Source organism: Mixophyes fleayi, chromosome 4, assembly GCF_038048845.1.
Source record: "Mixophyes fleayi isolate aMixFle1 chromosome 4, aMixFle1.hap1, whole genome shotgun sequence".
Classification (NCBI taxonomy): domain Eukaryota; kingdom Metazoa; phylum Chordata; class Amphibia; order Anura; family Limnodynastidae; genus Mixophyes; species Mixophyes fleayi.
The window spans coordinates 106,668,903-106,689,554 of NC_134405.1; the positions used below are offsets into that span (position 1 = coordinate 106,668,903).

At 38.4% G+C, this 20,652-nt stretch overlaps 1 protein-coding gene across 3 annotated transcripts in view; it reads left to right on the top strand.

Annotated features, from left to right (window-relative positions):
- FBN1 (fibrillin 1) overlaps positions 1–20,652 on the top strand; it is a 192,673-nt gene that overhangs the window by 102,934 nt on the left and 69,087 nt on the right. For all 3 annotated transcript variants that reach the window (XM_075207977.1, XM_075207978.1, XM_075207979.1), the window contains exons 15-23: positions 1,857–1,979; positions 6,985–7,107; positions 8,670–8,822; positions 11,393–11,446; positions 14,661–14,786; positions 16,075–16,200; positions 17,083–17,202; positions 17,431–17,568; positions 18,621–18,671. In XM_075207977.1, the coding sequence (XP_075064078.1) occupies positions 1,857–1,979; positions 6,985–7,107; positions 8,670–8,822; positions 11,393–11,446; positions 14,661–14,786; positions 16,075–16,200; positions 17,083–17,202; positions 17,431–17,568; positions 18,621–18,671 (1,014 nt within the window). The remainder of the gene's footprint in view (positions 1–1,856; positions 1,980–6,984; positions 7,108–8,669; positions 8,823–11,392; positions 11,447–14,660; positions 14,787–16,074; positions 16,201–17,082; positions 17,203–17,430; positions 17,569–18,620; positions 18,672–20,652) is intronic.

The following is a 20,652-nucleotide window of genomic DNA, read 5'->3' on the forward strand; positions in this document are numbered from 1 at the left end:
TATTTTACTGCTTCCTGCTTTGTATATGGAGTCCTGATTGGTGGAAGCCATATTCCATTAGGCTCCTTCCGACACAGAAGAAGCAGGTGGCAAAAGAAAGGTCATGAGTGGGGAGGGGATGCCTTTATAATAAGGACATTTCCAAAAGATAAAAAGGTCCTTTAAATGCAGTGTAGTAGGTGTAACATGAAATCAAATGAATAAGAAATTTTTTGCTAGAAAGGGTGTTTTATTTACAAAACCATGTTCAGGTTATTGATCTTTGTCTAAGTATGACAGATCCTTCTATCTTTCTTTTGGTACATACAAATTTAATTACAATACATTTTAATTTGACCTGTGTACATAAAGTAGTTTAAACTACATCTGTTATTAGGTTACAGAAATATGTACATTTTTAGAATATGTCGCAGTTTCTTGCTCTCCATTACCATTGCCCTCTATATTAGGTGGTGACTTCGCTTCCACTTTGAAAGCAGTGATTTACATCATTTTATTTCTATAGATGTGCAAATGTTTTTGGAACCATACAATACTTATTATTTAAGTCAGACTAAATAGGATTAAAATTCATATTTGCTGCAAAAGTGATTCTTGATACATTCGACCAGGATAATAGAGAGACTACAGTTATCTTACTGAGGTTGTTGAGAACTGTCCCAGTGATACTTTCATGTGTTAAAACAATTTCAGAAACAGTTTCTATAAACGTTTTCTGGCAGCATAGACCCAGGGTGTGGGCTGTCCAGCTGGCAGAGTGTCCTATGGGGTGATGGTAACATGCCCGTATGTCTCCGCTCAGTGCATTGTGAGAAGGGCCAACTCCTCCAATCTCCTCTTTCCATCCTTACAGACACGTACACGTGACAACTATCGTACATAAGATAAAAGCCCAATAATTCATACCAAATATTTCCTGAAAAGGTTCCATGTTACATGTTTGTGCCTCAGCTATATGCAATCATTGCATTTGCGTTACATAGATTTATCCATTGCTCAGTTAAGTTAGGAATCAATGTTCTTAAGGCCCATTGTAATAATTTTTGTAAAAGGAGCTGTCCACCCAATTTGTAGAAATGTATATATCCCAACTGATAAGCTGATGAGCAAATTCTTCTCCATGCCAGGTTAAAACAACATTTTAGTTTAAAGAATGAACTGCTTACAGAATGTCTCACTGAAGCAATAACAAATATTAGGAAGATTTTAAACTACACTGTAGACATTGCTCAACTAGGCCACTCATATACATTTCTGAGAAATACTATGTACAGGGCAGCCCTTTTTTTTAAACATGACATTGGCTGGTGTTGTCATAGAATATACATCAGCCTATTTCACCCTTATTAGGGCTCCTTGGTACAGGGTAACATTTTCTGGTTAGCATGTGAAGTGCTAAGGAGACAGTCTCCTTGAAACAGCATATAAGGCTTGGGAGATGTTTAAGCTACCGCCATTAGGAAAGGCATAGGAGGGCACATTGTCAAGATAGTCAAACTCAGCACCCAATGCTTACCCCTCAGACCCATGCACACATCGCTAGGGCTTATGGGTAAAACATCTATACAATGTTGTAAGGTCCTATCTATTGCAAGGTGAAACATGATTGTGACAGTATTAGGTACATAGAAGATATCAGCAAACCCACAAGGAGACAAACATGAGATGATAAAACCTATAGTAGTCACCTTAGGTCAGGAGATCTAGTGGGACTGGAGAAACTAAAAACAGGTTTACAGGACATACTTTTATCAACCTGAATAAAGCGTTTGAAAACAGAACTGCTGTCATTTTCCACACATATATTGTCAATAATCAAAGTTATATATAATAAAAAAAAAAATGTTTTTTTGCAGATATGGATGAATGCAGTGTGAGAAACATGTGCTTAAATGGAATGTGCATTAACGAAGATGGAAGTTTTAAATGTATTTGCAAACCCGGCTTCCAGCTTGCGCCAAATGGACGTTTTTGCACAGGTATGTACTAAAACCATTATACTACAGAATAAATCTCCCATATCCTTTGAATATTAGTTTAGACCACAACAAGACTGCCGCAGAATGTCTGATGTCTGAGTGTTGCCCCTGGCTCCTAGTGAGTTGATATCTCTAGAATGTAAATTCTCACGGCTGAGTCCTCTTTACCTATTGTTCCATGTTGTCTGTCTACTGTCTGACTCCCTTGTATGTCCTGTCATGTCTTTGCTGCACTCTGTGTGAGTCCCCATAGCATTACTCACACTCGTCTGTTCTACTTATGTGTATTACCTCATCTATCAGTTACTTGCTTCTGTATCCGACGCATTATAAATTATTCAATAATAATAATAATAATGCTTTCTCTAGCATATTATTTTGGTGCACAAAATTCCTGCCTTCACCATATGTAGGTGATGAGTCTGTATCCCGATCTTGTGCTAACTAAGCACAAGTACCACAACAGATGCTGTGGGGCACTTCCTGACAATCCTCATGGCTGAGGTGACACATAGCTTCAAATCCCATTTCCCCCCAAAATGTAAGAGCTTGCATTTTATCCTGTCAAGTATAATGGACAGTCTGTGCACATTTGTCATTTTCCATATGTTTGTGAGTTTGTGGCTTTCACTCCATTGAGAATGTGGTTGTGCAAACAGTTTTATGCTTCTCAGCACCTCCCAATAAGCCACAAACACGAGAATAAAACACATATGCATCCAAATTAATTGTGGTTTATCTGTTTTTCACTTGTTATTTTGCACTGTCTGAAATACCTATTTTCTTGGTTTATTGAAGAAAGACATAGTACATTCTTCTATTATGTTGTACAAGATAGCACACTTATGAACAAATACAAATGAATTAAGGAAAAATAAAGTCTACATGTGTCCACATATATGTAGTGAACATATAACAAAGTCACCAATGTAAAAATACAAGAGAATGTTAAAGTGTAATGGCACAAATGTTCAATGAGTCTCAATGGCCAACTGGGAGTGGATTGTGATTGGCTTACATCTGGTGGCCAATCAAATGATACATTTACTTAATACTTTGTTTTCTTGCTATGGTTTCATTCTGCCAAGCAGCCCCTGTGTGTAATATAGTCCTGCTGTACACTCTGCTTTCCATACAAATGTGTCCATACAGCAGCTTTTGGTATATCCATGATCAAAAGAAATAAACAACTCTGCCTAAGGATATGGATCAGTGATGGGTGACCTGATACACTTCAAGGGCTGCATGTGTGGCCCTTGAACCTTTAAAAGGGATGCATACTGCCCTTAATCTCAGTGATAACAACTCATCACATATCTCAAAGTGCAAACCTGCCCCTCAGACCTTCTACATGCACTCAGACCCACACTTGCAACAAAATGCCTCCTGCATGCCACTCAGAACTCTCACTTGCCATAAATTGCTCCTGAATGCCACTCAGCTCTCTCACTTGCCATAAATTGCTCCTGCATGCCACTCAGACCTCTCACTTGCAACAAAATGCCTCCTGCATGCCACTCAGACCTCTCACTTGCCATAAATTGCTCCTGCATGCCACTCAGCTCTCTCACTTGCCATAAATTGCTCCTGCATGCCACTCAGATCTCTCACTTGCCACAAAATACTCCTGCATGCCACTCAGATCTCTCACTTGCCACAAAATACTACTGCATGCCACTCAGATCTCTCACTTGCAACAAATTGCCTCCTGCATGCCACTCAGGTCTCTCACTTGCAACAAAATGCCTCCTGCATGCCACTCAGACCTCTCACTTGCCATAAATTGCTCCTGCATGCCACTCAGATCTCTCACTTGCCACAAAATGCTCCTGCATGCCACTCAGACCTCTCACTTGCCATAAATTGCTCCTGCATGCCACTCAGCTCTCTCACTTGCCATAAATTGCTCCTGCATGCCACTCAGCTCTCTCACTTGCCATAAATTGCTCCTGCATGCCACTCAGATCTCTCACTTGCCACAAAATACTCCTGCATGCCACTCAGATCTCTCACTTGCCACAAAATGCTCCTGCATGCCACTCAGCTCTCTCACTTGCCATAAATTGCTCCTGCATGCCACTCAGCTCTCTCACTTGCCATAAATTGCTCCTGCATGCCACTCAGATCTCTCACTTGCCACAAAATACTCCTGCATGCCACTCAGATCTCTCACTTGCAACAAAATGCCTCCTGCATGCCACTCAGGTCTCTCACTTGCAACAAAATGCCTCCTGCATGCCACTCAGACCTCTCACTTGCCATAAATTGCTCCTGCATGCCACTCAGATCTCTCACTTGCCACAAAATGTTCCTGCATGCCACTCAGGTCTCTCACTTGCCAGAAATTGCTCCTGCATGCCACTCAGATCTCTCACTTGCCACAAAATACTCCTGCATGCCACTCAGATCTCTCACTTGCCACAAAATACTCCTGCATGCCACTCAGATCTCTCACTTGCCACAAAATACTCCTGCATGCCACTCAGACCTCTCACTTGCAACAAAATGCTCCTGCATGCCACTCAGGTCTCTCACTTGCCACAAAATGCTCCTGCATGCCACTCAGGTCTCTCACTTGCCACAAAATGCTCCTGCATGTCACTCAGATCTCTTACACTCCACAGAATCCTCCTGCATGCTACTCAGATCTCTCATTTGCCACAAATGATCCTGCATGCCACTCAGATCTCTCACTTGCCACGAAATGCTCCTGCATGCCACTCAGATCATGTATATGCATGCATTGGAACATGTCCTACTCCACTTTGTTAATGTACCTCTGTGCAGGCAATTTGCAAATGTGAAGAAAATGTGCACATTACCCAAAAGTACTCCTATTATCTCAAATAGATATTTTCCTTATTTAATTTAAATCTTTTCTTTACACGTAATATATAGCGCATTTGACATTTATTTACATATTAAATAACTCAGGACTGTAAGTTTTCAGATGCTGTAAATCTGTTTTCCTTTGTAAAATAGTTTGCAGACTGCTAGTAAATTGGAAATATCTAAAAATATGCCCAGTCTGCATCATTTGAAATTAATTTTTCATGTCTAATCTCCCAAGAGGAAATGTCAATGTTGCATTCAGAGAATCAGGTAGATTATTGCAGACACAGTATCCTGCATTCTGTATGAAGCGCCTTGATTCGTCAATGTCTGGCTAGCTTTACCAATGGCAAGGTGTAAAATGGTGTCCTCCCACAGTTTATGCCATATTGTAACAGGAAACCTGGGCATGTCCATTATACCAAATGAAACATCACATGGACAGACACATGTGGCTAGATTTACTAAACTGCGGGTTTGAAAAAGTGGAGATGTTGCCTATAGCAATCAATCAGATTCTAGCTGTCATTTTGTAGAGTGCACTAAATAAATGGCAACTAGAATCTGATTGGTTGCTATAGGCAACATCTCCACTTTTCCAAACCCGCAGTTTAGTAAGTATACCCCATGATGTCACAAAGCAGGAAGAAATGGAATTTGTAGTGGACCTCTGCATTTTCCTTCGTTTGGTAATTAGCCCACTGTCACTTTCATGAACAACATTAGGATAAGTAGATCTAAAATATATTGTTGCCACTACGGAGGTCTTAGATAGAGTTAACATTACAACATAGGTCACATGTCTATAGGGTTTTAAATGTAGGAGGGCACATTAGCACCTTTCTTCATCTGTAGCTGCTATACTTTTTTTTTAAGATAACCACCTACAGAGATGCTCCTGGTCAGTTCCTACACTGAACCTTTCTCTCTGGTCATATAAGATTATGAAGAAATGTAATAGGGATTTTCAATTAAATATGTTTTAAGAGAAACTAAAGATGTTGCAAAGTTATACATTTTAATTTTTTTCTTCCTATTTTTGGCAGCATTCATTTTTCCTACTAATTATAATATGTTCTCTTTGGTGTCTATAAATGCTGAAGATTTGAGAGCTCTTCTAGTGATTTTTTTTAAAGTTACAATCTATTAATAAAATACAGTTGGAGTGAGTTTGGATATTGCGAGTGTGTGTTGTGGCCATAAGCCAGAGATTAAAGAAAGGAATAGAGGTGTTTCATACTCATTTTGTCCTTTTAAGGTCAGCAGTGTTTCACATTGCACAGATTTGTTCTGTGTTGCCGTCCAGCTTGTTTACATGGTAACATTGTGTACATCATTTATTGTTATAATTGTAATGATTAACTGTAGCTACAAAGCTAAAAACCACATACAGTGTAATACAACCAGATCATAAACTAATTTTAATGTGCAGTTGTTTTGGTATATTGGTTTGTTGTCTACTCACATCTAATGTGTCTGCTTTGCGTCATAATATTATCGTTAGCAAGATAGTTTGCAGTCACATTTGAGTGGCAAAAGCAAGTAACCCATCTGCTTCTTGCAGCCCTGAATAGTAATGACTCATATTGAAGCAGGAATCCCACATAACACCGTTTTTCTTAAAGAGCAAGTTAAATACCTTTTACGTCTGCATTATCTTTCTTAGCTGTTCTCCTACAAATCATCAGGACTGATAAGTAGGCTGCATTTTCAGTGCTGTGTACTGTGTAGGAAAGCCTATATGGTCATTTTGATGGCAGAGGAGGGAGAAGAAGTGAGAAGGCTTTATAGTACAGGAGCCTCTCTGTCCACAACATCATGTGCCATGTGACTGTGGTTGTCATGGTAGTCATAATAATAGCAGCTTGAAGGAACTAACCAAGGAAAATTGTTTATTAGCAAGATTCCTCTTATAGCCCGCATTGATTCATGTTAAAAACATACCTTATTTTTTCATGGGATTGTGGCTTTAACTCATTATTTTTTAACTCATTATTTAAAATGGTTGAATTTTATATTTATTGCCATTGTTACCACTGAGTACACAGCAATAACAAAATGGAGACATCATATAATATTAGACCACCCAGTCATTGTTGAGTTTTATTGCTTGAATTGATGGGATACCTATATTTATATTATGTATAATGATAGTATGTCCTTATCATTCCAGATATTGATGAGTGTGAAATAGCAGGAATCTGCATGAATGGCCATTGTGTAAACACTGATGGTTCCTTCAGGTGTGAATGTTTCCCTGGTCTTGCCGTTGGACTTGATGGCCGCGTGTGTGTAGGTAAGATATAAATGGAATATAGCCGTAAACACTTCTGGCAGTTTACATGCCAAGTATAAATAATCCACTGTAACACACTGTCCTCTTGTTTCCTGGACAAATCCATCAACATTTTCTAATGCCCCCAGTAGAAGAATAAGATGATTTGCAAATAATTGATATGTTTTCTGCTGTCTGAAAGTGGTACAGCATATCAACTTATTAGGAGCACTGATGGTTTCCAAAATGTTCTCAAAACTTTTTAAGATGTATTAAAGACGAACTTAAGACAAACCAGTTCGTATTAAAATAAACCTCCCACTAACAAGAACTGTCAGGGGTCAGTTACCCGTTGTAGTTCCCGCTGAACTCACCACTGCCTCGGCTAGCTTCCAGTTCGTTCTCTGGGGTTAAACAGACTAGAGAATTTTGAATAAATACAGCAAGTGATGAAGCGAATTGAGAAAGCTTATTGGACAGCACTGCAACCTATCCAGTTAGCATTCCCAGCACAATTCACCTATTGCTTAATTCTTTCACATTTCTCCAGGGCATCGGCCCATGGAGAACAGACCATTAACATTCCAAGGCAGTGTTGAGTACAGTCGGAACTGGAGGAGCCCTGGACATGGCTAGTTAGGGGACTTGTTATTCAAAATATTATATTTGCCTAGGGTTCTTATTTAGTTGTCACAGAAAAATGCATGCCTAGTAGTAAATGAATCAAGCAAGGGGGAAGTCCAGGCTACCTTTGAATTTCTTTTTTTATACAGGTTTACTGTAGACATATAAACATGTTAAAATAATGTGCTTTATGTCCACCACAAGTCAGCTCCCAATAATTACAATATTTTGCAAATCATTATTAATTAGGGATATAAGTAATAAATAAATAAGTAAATAACAAAATTGGGTAGATTTGCCTTTTAAAACCTCTAAACAAATTGGTTAATTTGCCCATTCTTTACTTGGAATATTCCATAATAGGTGGATGTTTCAGCTGTATAATGTTACCATTCAGCACATAAAACATTTCTACTATTCGGTGTGTAAACTAACATCTGCTGTAATATATAACTTTACTAGTTTTACCTCATTTATTTTCTCTAAACATGATGAATTGATATTGAGAATGCCCATCTCATATTTTATTTCACAGTACTCTGACAGTAAAGTGTGAAATGTCTTCCTCTGTTTTCAAGTGATACAGTTAATTACAGTCAGTATCTGAATAGTATTGTCTGGTCAGGGAGCTATGGGTTGGTCACCTCGTCTCCCCCTGCAGCCCCTCAACGCTCTCATACCATCAGCATTAACATCCCAGCACTGAGTGATGTTGGTCCATGATGCAGCGTGCGGGACAGAGCTGTCAGCGGTTGGACGGTTTGATATGGTAAATAGAGCTGGCCGGTACACCATCTAGTTACACACACTACAGGACTTGAAAACAAGAACAGCTAAATATGCTGGCAATAGGCATTGTTGTCATCATAGAATTGAACAGTATAATGATAGTGATATGAGGTAATGTTTATAACTGAACCCTGCCGTCAATTCTTTTCTTTACACACATTCTATTGCAGACACTCACATGAGGAGCACGTGTTATGGTGGCTACAAGAGGGGTCAGTGCGTTCGGCCACTACTGGGTGCAGTGACTAAATCAGAGTGCTGCTGTGCCAACACTGAATTTGCTTTTGGTGAGCCATGCCAACCATGCCCTGCTAAAAGTTCAGGTAAGAGGCTTAAACCACTGAGCAGCACATTAATCAGCTCTGCGGAAGATGATTAGTGGACTGTAGATACTGCTTGAAGTCTGATAACTGCAAACTTGCTTCATTATACATGTAAGTAGAAAGTCCATCTAAGTGAGATGTGTCTACACTCTATACAACTGTATACAGGATCTACATGGTATATCATGTAAATCTCCAGACTAACAAGGTGCAGGCACTATGAGGGAGGGGCTTATTGTAACAGGTACTATGTGTGTTACAACAAATCCTTCCCCCACTAGACGCTGTACCACCTGTCCCTGAACAGCCAGTATAAGTCTTGAATGTACTGGGGGAGTAGTTCATAACTGTGCTTATTTTTCAGTCCTAGTTCTATTTATTTATCATAGTGGCAAAATTCTATTTTACAGGTTGCATTTAAAGTTGTAAGTATGTCAGCTGTAGCTGCTTTAGTAAATAATCTACTTTACATGAAAGCATGAGTTTTAATCATGTAAAAAATGTTTTATTATAGTGTGCAAATAGAATGTTAATCAATACAGCTATGGAGCATGTTAACTTGTAAATTACACCTCTAGAAAGATTCACTGTGTAACTTACCCCAGAAATATGGGGGCAGAGCTGTTTTTTGGCAGAACATGGTCTAGGGTAGTAATCAAGACTGAACCAGTAATAACAACCCATGGTGCTTCTGATGGACTAAGATTAACAGAAAGTAATTTATTGGCCCACAAAATATTATACCATTAATGCCAACAGCATACTATAATAAAGATGCCCCAGACACATCAGCAAAAACATCCACAGCATATATTATCCGCATTATTGTCATAGCAAAGTCTCCAATGTATTATGTAAGCAGTGGCAAGAGATATAACATTATTAAGTCCTACGAAATAATAGTGCCCCCTGCATACCAGTTTTCCCCAAATGTATCTTCCCCCCACATATGAGCAGTGCTGCCACACATACCAATGAACATCATCATCACCACTGTTTGTTTATATAGCGCCACCAATTCCACAGCAATCTAAGCGAATATTTGTTATTCACATCAGTCCCTGCCCCAATTTTGTCAGCAGCCAATTAACCTACTACTATGTTTTTGGAGTGTGGGAGGAAACACCCGGAGGAAGCTCACGAAAACACAGGGAGAAATCGACACAGACAAGGCCCCACATATCAGCATTGCCCTCTCACATATCGCATGTGTCCCCACATATCAGCATTACCCTCTCACATACCCCATGTGTCCCCACATATCAGCATTACCCTCTCACATACCCCATGTGTCCCTCACATATCAGCATTGCCCTCTCACATATCGCATGTGTCCCCACATATCAGCATTGCCCTCTCACATATCGCATGTGTCCCCACATATCAGCATTACCCTCTCACATACTAGGAGTGCTCCACATAACAGGATTGTCCCCCAAATATGTTTATTGTCCAAAAATACCTGCAATGTCTCTCATCTATACATGCATTGCTTCCTCTTATACATGCAGTACCTAATAATACCAGCAATGTCTTTACATCATTGAGTTGAGAAGGAAAAGTAGCCTATAGGAATGTTAGTTGAGCCTTGGACCGCAGGCAGTTTATCTGCTCCTCCAGCGGTGATACCTCAAAATCATAGCTGCATGGCTTCCAGAAGGTGGAATTCTTCAGATGGAAATGACTGTTGGTTATAGAGAGTTCATCCCACTATATAAGTATGGTATGTCAATTTTTGGTACAGGGAGCACCTCATTGGACATGCTCTAAGGACAGCCAGCGGTTGTCTGTGCCTGGATCACTCAGTTCCTCGGAGCTAAGCAGCCACTGTGTCAAGATAATACCTGGGACCATAGGATAAAGACACCTACCTTTCTACTACATAAGGGTTGTGCATATTTGGGGGGGAAAAACCATCCACCATGGGTGTTGTCATGATTTGATGCATTTAATCTCTGATGATTAGTGGTTGAGTGGTGCATCTCTTTTAGATCAGTGGTACTCACGTTCTACTAATAGGCCATTCTGCTGCCGCTCCGCACTCTGCTCCTATGTTGCTCAGACAGTAAGTAAGTAAATATGAGCCCACTTCCTCTCTGAGCACAGCATCCTGCCTGATGTCTTCTCGGAGCACTCAGACAGCGTGCAGAGCAAGCTGTGCTGCAGTCAGATTTGCCTCATGCATTAAAATGCTTGCGACTAATAACTTTCTGAGGGCCGAGGAGGGCCGCACGCGGCCCATGAGCCGATTAGTGAGGACCGCTGATTTTGATTTTTAGATTGTATTATACCTCAGTCAGCTGAAATATTTTAGTGGAGTGTGCAAAAATATTCTTACAGGATCATGTTTTAAACATAATCATGTTGATGCTTTAAAAGCCTAAAAGGTTGAATAAAAAATGTGGTTGGAAACCGCTCTATAAAGTCTTGAGAACAGACCCATATAGGTCATGCCTTTCCTTAAAAACCCTATTTGCTAATGTTATTTACAAGTTTATTTTTCTGCAGTATATTCTTGTATTGTTGGTTTTCTTAATAACCGGCTCCAATGGCATTTCCTGTACTTTTAGATGAGTATCAAGCATTATGCAGCAGCGGCACAGGAATGACATCTACAGGATCTGGTATGTATGACTAATAATCTGAAGTATTAGCACGTACACCCAGCGTATGTAGACCTTAATGTAGGTGTAGGGTGAGGGCATACAGTAAAAGTTGGCAGGCTGTTGTCCTTGAGAAGTCAGAGATGCAAGGTAAATACTTTTTCTTCACATTTACTATTTCAATAACTTACATTTACTGTATGAAAATGTTGCTAGTGCTAATTTGATAAATGTTGTCACAGGACCAACTTAAACATACTTTTATGTGGAAATGTCATCTGCATACCATGGGGGCAGCAATTTTGTGGTGTTAACTTGAAGCAGTAGCTGACTAACTGCAGCTAAGAGCATGGGGGAGCCGAGCAGAGGCAATCAGGCAGCAGGAGACTGACCGTGAGTTAGGAGAGCAGGTGAATACACACTGCTCGCTAAAGCTGGGTACACACCACAGAATTTTCCAACAACTTTTTATGCCGATCGATTTTACATGCAATCGATGGTCCGATCGCTCGGTCCATGGACTGTATACACACTAGCCTTGTTTTAGACGATAAAGGGAAGAGCGGACGTCCCTTTAGCGACTTTTTACAGCCATGTTGTCGTGAGCAATGACTGTAATTTCAACGTGGATCGGTCGGAAGTTTATACACAGTACACGACGGAAACGAGATTGGAATGAAAATATTTAACGGTACTACCAACCAAATGAGGCAACAATCGTCCATTTGGGTAGACTTTTGACCATCGTGTCACTACACACACTGACCCGACTTTTGAACAAGTGGTCGTATGTCGGCTGGTTGAGTCGATTATTGGACAAAAACCCTGTAGTGTGTCCCTAGCTTAAGATCAGGTTCCCTGCTTCCTTATGCACTATAGAGAGCAGGGCCTTGGTCTCTTCCTGGAAGCTCACCTGATCATCTGATATAAAAAGTTTCCAGAAGAGAACCAACCTTAATGTGCTTGAGGCAGAACAGATGTCCTCTCCTACCAGATGCATTTACAGTAAGATAGTGTCAGACCCAACATTATATTTACATATCTCTTTACATTCTCTACAATACACATTAAAGCTATGTGAATTCTACTGCGGTGGATGGAATGATTGCGGCAACCTGGGTCCTAACTGGATTGATGTTTGTAAAGTAAATTGTATAACAGTAGGTTTATACAGATGAATAGAACTGCTGTGAGTGGATCCTTACATAGTTTTTCTAGAAAAACTCTTTCAGGAAGAATGTCCTGATTTGTTTACATCATTTCCTCTTAGGATGGAAACTATGTAAATCTGTGCAAAATATGTCACTCTGCAGAATTGTTTGGATTGTGCGAAATGAGAATTTTCGTGCAAAATCTGCAGTGAACTAAAAAGGTTCACTCATCTCTAAATCAGGGGTTTTTAACCTCCTTGAAAGATGTACAAGATCAGAAACATAACATCCTAAAATGTTTTCATATTGCACTAGTTTTATAGCTATTCAAAAGTATTGTGCCCAATCAAACAAATGTTTAGAAATATTTTAATATCATCTTTACTGTACGTGAACCTTATTTCTTACATGTTGGTTATATTTTAACAACAATATTATATATAAATAACATAATTAGAAATGAATACTTTATCTATTCAAACTATCAGGCTCCAAATTGCCACCAGAATTAAGTGGGTTCTTCAGCCAAAATATTATTTCTCCTCATTACCCGGACTATTATTGACCTCCCTGACAATGGTGATTATGGTTTAATTACACTTAGGGTATATATTTATGGATGTCAGTGCGCGTCTATACGCATGCACTCATTTTGTATGATGTGTTTAAAACAGTCTTGCAATGTATTTAGTCTGCATTTATATGTGCTTATTGTACTTTAAATCAAATGTAATCCATTTGGGATGGATTTCAGGTTTGTTCACCCTGTAAACATGCATCAAATGCTTGATTTAAATATACGCCAAACATTAGTGGATCACCTGTAGTTGTAAAACATTTGCAGTGAAATATAAACATACATTGGATGGCAGTGACCAGTGCACTGTGTACTACCCAGACGAGTGTGCTGAAATGCGTTTCAAATTTTTAAAGACCGTTTAACAAATGCAGAAAAAGAAAACCTGCATGTTCACCCACGTAACCAACTAGTGGATCCAGTGCTCATTGTATCTGCACACCACTCAGTGCCAGTATGGACACCATTTGACAGGTCTGCAGATTTCTTGCACCAGTCTCCAAATATATTGTAATATGCAATATTAGGTAGTACATTGTAATGCTAGGTTCCGTGACTGTATGCCATGTGCCACCTCTCTAACTTGTAATGCTCTCATAAATTTGCTCTCTTTACCCCCTGAAGAACATTTAAACATGTATTTCTGCAAAGCAAAATCTTAATTTTGCATGTAGGCACAATACGAGGTGCATGAGTGCTTATCCCCCATTCAACAAGAAATACCCCAATCCACCTACCTCTAACCCATACAAAGGAATAAAAATGTAGCCTTGCAGTTGTCCCCGTCTTGACCCGCTAAGCTATGCACATGACAGTATAAACAGTCACCTTTGCGCAAACAACACAACACAAAAATAAATAGCTTTGCTGGGTTCCATTTATAAATTGACTTTACTGCATGTAAATAGACATGTAAATATAAGGTTGGGTCTGACACTTCTGTCTTAATGTAGATGCATCTGGTAGAAGAAGACATCTGTTCTGCAGCATGCAATATTATAATCTGACACTACCGCCAGGAAAAAGATCTTAACTGAACAATGTTTTAAAATGAAAGATTAACCGTTATGCTCCACTATACTATTTGTCATATACAACAAAAGCATTGCTATTTTAAAACTATTTTATACAGTTTGTTGATTAAAACCATTTGTTTTCAGCCACTGTTTTGTTTACGTAAACAAACTATGCAGTTTGTTTTCCCCCGTTGCCCATAAGAAAGTAATTAAAAAGGATCAATTAAAGAATCCATTCGGTGCAAAACAGTGTAATTACATATTGTATATAAATAGCATTCTTGGGTCCAGGAAAGTTGCCAGAAGTAATATCCTGGTAAGATATATCAGCTTAGTTTGCTGGAAGCATGAAACAGAATATTTTATCGTACATGCAATATCCTACATTTGGAATTGACTTTACAGATACTGACTGAATGTCGCATGTAGTATAGATTACAACCACCTTGCCAAAACGTGAGTGTGCAGAATTAATTCAACTCTCTTTTTAGATATCAATGAATGCGCCCTGGATCCGGATATATGTCCTAATGGAATTTGTGAAAATCTCCATGGAACCTACAAATGTATCTGTAATGCTGGATATGATGTGGACCGTACTGGAAAGAATTGCATTGGTAACATGTCATAATTGCTCTTCTCTTTGATGGTTTTGTGGTACTATAATTGGCGTATTATATATATGAATACAGTCAGTATGAAGTATAGGCTGATATTCTCATTTAGCCAATATCTGAACCCTTGTCAATGAAAATGTTTTTTTCAGTGTTCATATTGACATTGACAGTAAAATCATAATTACTTCAAATGAAGACAGATATTTTACAGAATGCAGTGTAGGTAGCAAAGTCTTCAGGCTCGGAGGCCAAACAACGACAGTAAACTTTCTGCATGTGGGTATCTTATCTGGAGCAAGGGAACGCACATTGGTGGTTCACTTGTATACGTCTTTAAAGTAGGGTGCAGTCTGTAAACAAGTTACTGTCAGAACAAAATAAGACATAAGCAAAAACAGACGAGAACAGAGAAGGGGGATTATATACAAATGTATTATGTTATCACCAAGGTAACAACATTTCTCTTTTGCATTATTAATAATAAATCATAGGGAATAAACAGCAGGTTTAGGCAGCTACTTCACAACAGCACCCTTGTTAAATGTACATTTGTACTCATTCATTCTCTCCCATTGTGTCATATTTTAGTTAGCGGTGAACAAAATGATGTAGCTTTTAGGAACCACTCAGTGAAATCTAGGAGCCACTAGGAGGTTTTAATAGGTCAGGGAAGATATACATCTGTTGGCATCCATAGAAAGGCTCCCAAATGTTAATTGCCAGTAATCATTGTTTAGGATCATTGGCTAGCTGTCTCTGTGTTAAAGAGGACCTGTCATTAATGGGAAGAAGTCTTTTTTAAATAGCATCTTGTGAATTGCTCCTATGTAATAGCGCCCTTGTCATCCAAACGCAATCTGCCGCGAGCATGGTCTGCCTCCACAGAGAACATTCGACACTTGCCTAACACATGGGGAAATATGGCATGCTCTGTCCAAGGCAGTAGACCTTACATAATATGCAAAGTACTCTGTAAAATGACTTTAGCTCAGAAATGTCAGGTGCCCTTTAAGCATGCATTATTTTGATTTACTGTCTAAATACAGTGGATTGTATTGTATAAAAAGTGACTACAAATCGAATATAAAATGACATCTCATCTTAAGTTGCACTTTGAGCTTTGAAACCTGACCCTCTAAGTATGTGCTAACAGTGCTCAAATGTGAATGAAGCAATGTTCTCTGCCAGCTTAGAATTAAAGTGTACTGTGTCCAGTATAACATTTCATACAGGTGTAATGCCTAATGTGGGACATGACTAAAACAGTTCTGTGCTTTCTCCTTTGTAGATATTGATGAATGTGCCTTGAACAGACTGCTCTGTGACAATGGACAATGTAGGAACACTCCAGGAAGCTTCTCCTGTACCTGTCCGAAAGGATTTGTCTATAAACCTGACCTTAAAACTTGTGAAGGTAACACACTTGCATGCAAATACTGCAAAATACAGTTGCAAAACTGTTATATATCATTTTACCTGTTGCTGTTGACAAATATTATGAGTTAGTGTTGCTAGTTAATGTTGATGGTTATGTTATGTATCATGAATCTAGTATTGCAGACAGATGATAAATTTCACATAATGATGATGATTAATAATAATTTCATATTTTCTTATAATAATAAGTGTCACTTAACCATTTACAATAATTGACTATAGCACATTTCCTAGTTTTCATAGATGATGAATATCAAATATCTACTTTGACTGAAAAAGTAAATGACATATCTGCCTTTTTTATATACCATAGCTTGCCATATTGTTGAAAGGTGGATATCACAATGCTGGTCAATGAAAAGAAAAATTAATATTACATATCTGCCTATGTTGATAGATAGTTTATATCACATAGCTTACTATTTTATTGGATGGTGAATATCATAAAGGTTGTTTATTGCGATGAAAAATGAATATCACATATCTGTTTATGTTGATGGATAGTTTATATCACACTTGCTATATTGTTGGTAGCAGATATCACATGGCTGGTTATGGCAAGAGAATGTGAATATCACATAGCTGCATCATGGAGGATGTCACATGACTGGTTATATTGATAGAAGGCGGATCTCTCATGGATAGTTATGTTGCTTGATTTCATATAGCTTATTATATTAGTTAAAGTTTGATTTGACATGACTGGTTATGATAAAGAAAAATAGATATCACATAGCTTGTTGTCATATACTGGCTGGTTATAATTGTGTACTTCAAAATTATGGAAGCTCCAACTTGTTTATGGTTGGCATATCCCAAACAAATGAAAGAACTGAGAGAACCATTATATTTATTTCAGATATTGATGAGTGTGAATCCAACCCCTGCATCAATGGCATATGCAAAAATATCCCAGGATCCTTTGTGTGCGAATGTCCCACTGGAAGTACACTGGATAAGACAAAGACAATTTGCATTGGTGAGTAATCACTGGTGACTATTGTAAATTACTTGTTACTTATAGATGACATACATTTTACATTTGTAAAGTCTAGTTTCTTTGCTTTCAGTTCAGTTTTTAGAGAACTTGCATGTAAGTGGTTATTTTGATTAGGGCAGTATGTTATATAAGACTTTAAGCAACACCCATCATGTTTCTTACCAGGACTGTATTTTACACAGTGATTTGTTTTCTTATGTTCCATAGAAACCATAATGGGTACATGCTGGAAAGACATAGTAAACGACAGATGTGAAATAAACATAAACGGAGCCACTCTGAGATCACAGTGCTGTTCAACATTAGGTGCAGCCTGGGGAAGTCCGTGTTTACCTTGTGAACCAGGTAATCTTGTGTTCTGTTAATTAGAACTTTCTCAGCTTTTTAAATCATTTCATCTTATATTTACCTTACTATTGATGTGGAAGAATTTTTAAACAATGACATATTGCTGCCAATTACAATGATCATGTTGTAAGCAAGAGCAGCTTGGGTGGTACTCAGAGATGACCCCCAATCTGCCTATCACACCTGTTATTTATCATGCCGCATGCTTTCTGACGTACGAGACCCAGTACCGGCTGAGTCATTTAGATGCCGTATGGGTACTGGATGCAAGGTAGCCTAATCTGCTTGTCCTCAGTGCATTGGACTATTGTGGCCCTTCATTAGATTTCAGATCTTGCAGGAAAGGTGTCCTCTGTGTTTATTATTGAATAACAATATACAGATGGGTCAGGCCACGTATCTTGGTTTTTCCAGAACAGTGCCCATTGTGCTAATTAATATGTTTTTATTTGAATATTTCTTTTCTAGATGTCAACCCATATCAACCCAGTATTAATAGTATTAGGAGGAAGCGACACCATTGTAATATAATAGTTTACTGGGTTTGGTATCCAGAAAGAAGTAAAGTTTATTATTTATAGTCTGGAAAATGTCATGATAGATCTGTGTCCGGGGTTTTCTATGTTCCCTACTCTAAGCCCCTCATTGTAGCTCCATGCACTCCTATTGTTGTAGATAATCTTTAGTCGCATTGTAGTAGAACAAAACTAGTGATTGAAATTACAATAGAGGTGTTATCAACAATGTATCTTTGGCAATTCTGGGTCTGCTCTGTGGCGTTTGTCAAAATATATTAGACCTCTATTCTTTGGAAATAAATTCAACTTTAACTCTGGTTTCATTTTAATTGATAATCTGTGACATACGTAGGCAACCACTGGCTCTCCGCTTGTTTTTTAGCTAAACAAATCTCCAGAACGTTCTGAGGTTTATAGTTCCACAACATCTCTAGAACCACATACTTTCACTCCATGACTTGTAATGTACTTTCTTCCTTGTAGTTTTGTATAGCTATAACTACTGTAATTACTTTGTCTTTGTTGTCACAGATCCTGTTTGTACAAAAGGTTTTGCCAGGTCCAGAGGCACTGCATGTGAAGGTACAATTAACTACAAGTACATCTCTTAATTTTCCATTTACATAGTAGGGAAGGATTAAAAATGTCATCAAATTCATTTGTTCATAAATTGTCGCTGTGTGGATCTAGAAGAAGGCAAACAAAACCCCGAATAAGGCAGATGCCAATTTAACCTCACAGGGGAAAAACATTTCTATCTTGATTATGAAAATAATAATTGTATTCATTCCCTGTGTCTGTACTCTCTGCAACTCAAACTACAAATACTAATAATAATTGGCTTTTATTCGTTTTTAAAATAAATAAATAAATAAATGTACATGAAATAAATTGAGACTGAAGGCACAAAAATCTTTAAATATAGAAAGAATGGAAATTTTTTGATATCAGCCTTTTTTGTATATTGTATAGCATACACTGCTTAATTAAGTAATCTTTACTAAATAGTTAAAATAATAACATATCTTGAAACTCCCATCTTAATTTAGTCCTGAAGTCTGTGCCCTTAATTATCAGACTCCAGCAACAGGTGGCTAAAACTTGGAAGACCCAGCTTAACGGTCAACTAGATACTTCCACTGACGCATGGAGAACTCAGCTCTTCCCCGATGTCAGGTCTCCAAAGGCCCTTGTTTTGTACACGAGAGGGTTCACGCCCCATGACCCAACACTTTGGCTCATGCTTTTGTCATTTGTTCACCATGACAAACCTTAATACGCCTTGGAACAAACTTGCCAAAGTCCACACTAATAAAAAAGGGTGGTCCCCCTTCTTTTTTGCACACTTAATTAAAAGTATGCAACAACGTGGAATTGTTAAGAGCTATGTGCTCATGCCCTCTTCCAGATGACAATTATGTAACCATGCACACTGTGTGGCTTCATGGCAGTAACAATGCAGACCTTCTCCCCTTCAGTCTGTGGAACAGCACTGGCATATAGGTCCAAGGTTAAAGGTATATTAATGAAAAGCTACATTTAAACTGCATTATGCTATTATTATTTTTAACTGTATATCAGAATTAAAGATAGCAGGGAAATATGTTTTTGCTATGAAGGTATACTGGAATTCCTCTATGTATGACCTATAACAGTATACTGGAATTCCTCTATGTAAGACCTATAACAGTATACTGGAATTCCTCTATGTAAGACCTATGACAGTAAATTGGAATTCCTCTACGTAAGACCTATAACAGTATACTGGAATTCCTCTACGTAAGTCCTATGACAGTGTACTGGAATTCCTCTATGTAAGTCCCATAACAGTTTACTGGAATTCCTCTACGTAAGACCTATGACAGTATAATGGAATTCTTCTACGTAAGTCCTATGACAGTATAATGGAATTCCTCTACGTAAGACCTATGACAGTATACTGAATTTCCTCTACGTAAGACCTATGACAGTATACTGGAATTCCTCTACATAGGACCTATGACAGTATACTGGAATTCCTCTACGTAAGTCCTATGACAGTATACTGGAATTCCTCTACGTAAGTCCTATGAAGGATACTGGAATTCCTCTACGTAAGTCCTATGACAGTATACTGGAATTCCTCTACGTAAGAACTATGAAGGATACTGGAATTCCTCTACGTAAGTCCTATGACAGTGTACTGGAATTCCTCTATGTATGACCTATTACAGTATACTGGAATTCCTCTATGTATGACCTATTACAGTATACTGGAATTCCTCTATGTAAGTCCTATGAAGGATACTGCAGGGATAAGGGCAGAATCTAACATTTCTAGTGCAATAACAGACCCAGCATCTTGTTCTCAGCACTACATAGTACAGCACATTCCAGCGTATTAAATTCTGTCCAGGTATGTAAACTTCACACATATTTGTGAATGTTTCAAATAAGCCTTTTCGAGTTGAATTTAGTTTTGTTGTTGCCCTTTCATTTCAGATGTTGGCCACGGCCTCACATGGTTCAGTATATGCCTTTTGGGAATTACACCACACCCTCTCTTTTGAAGGGAAGCATAATA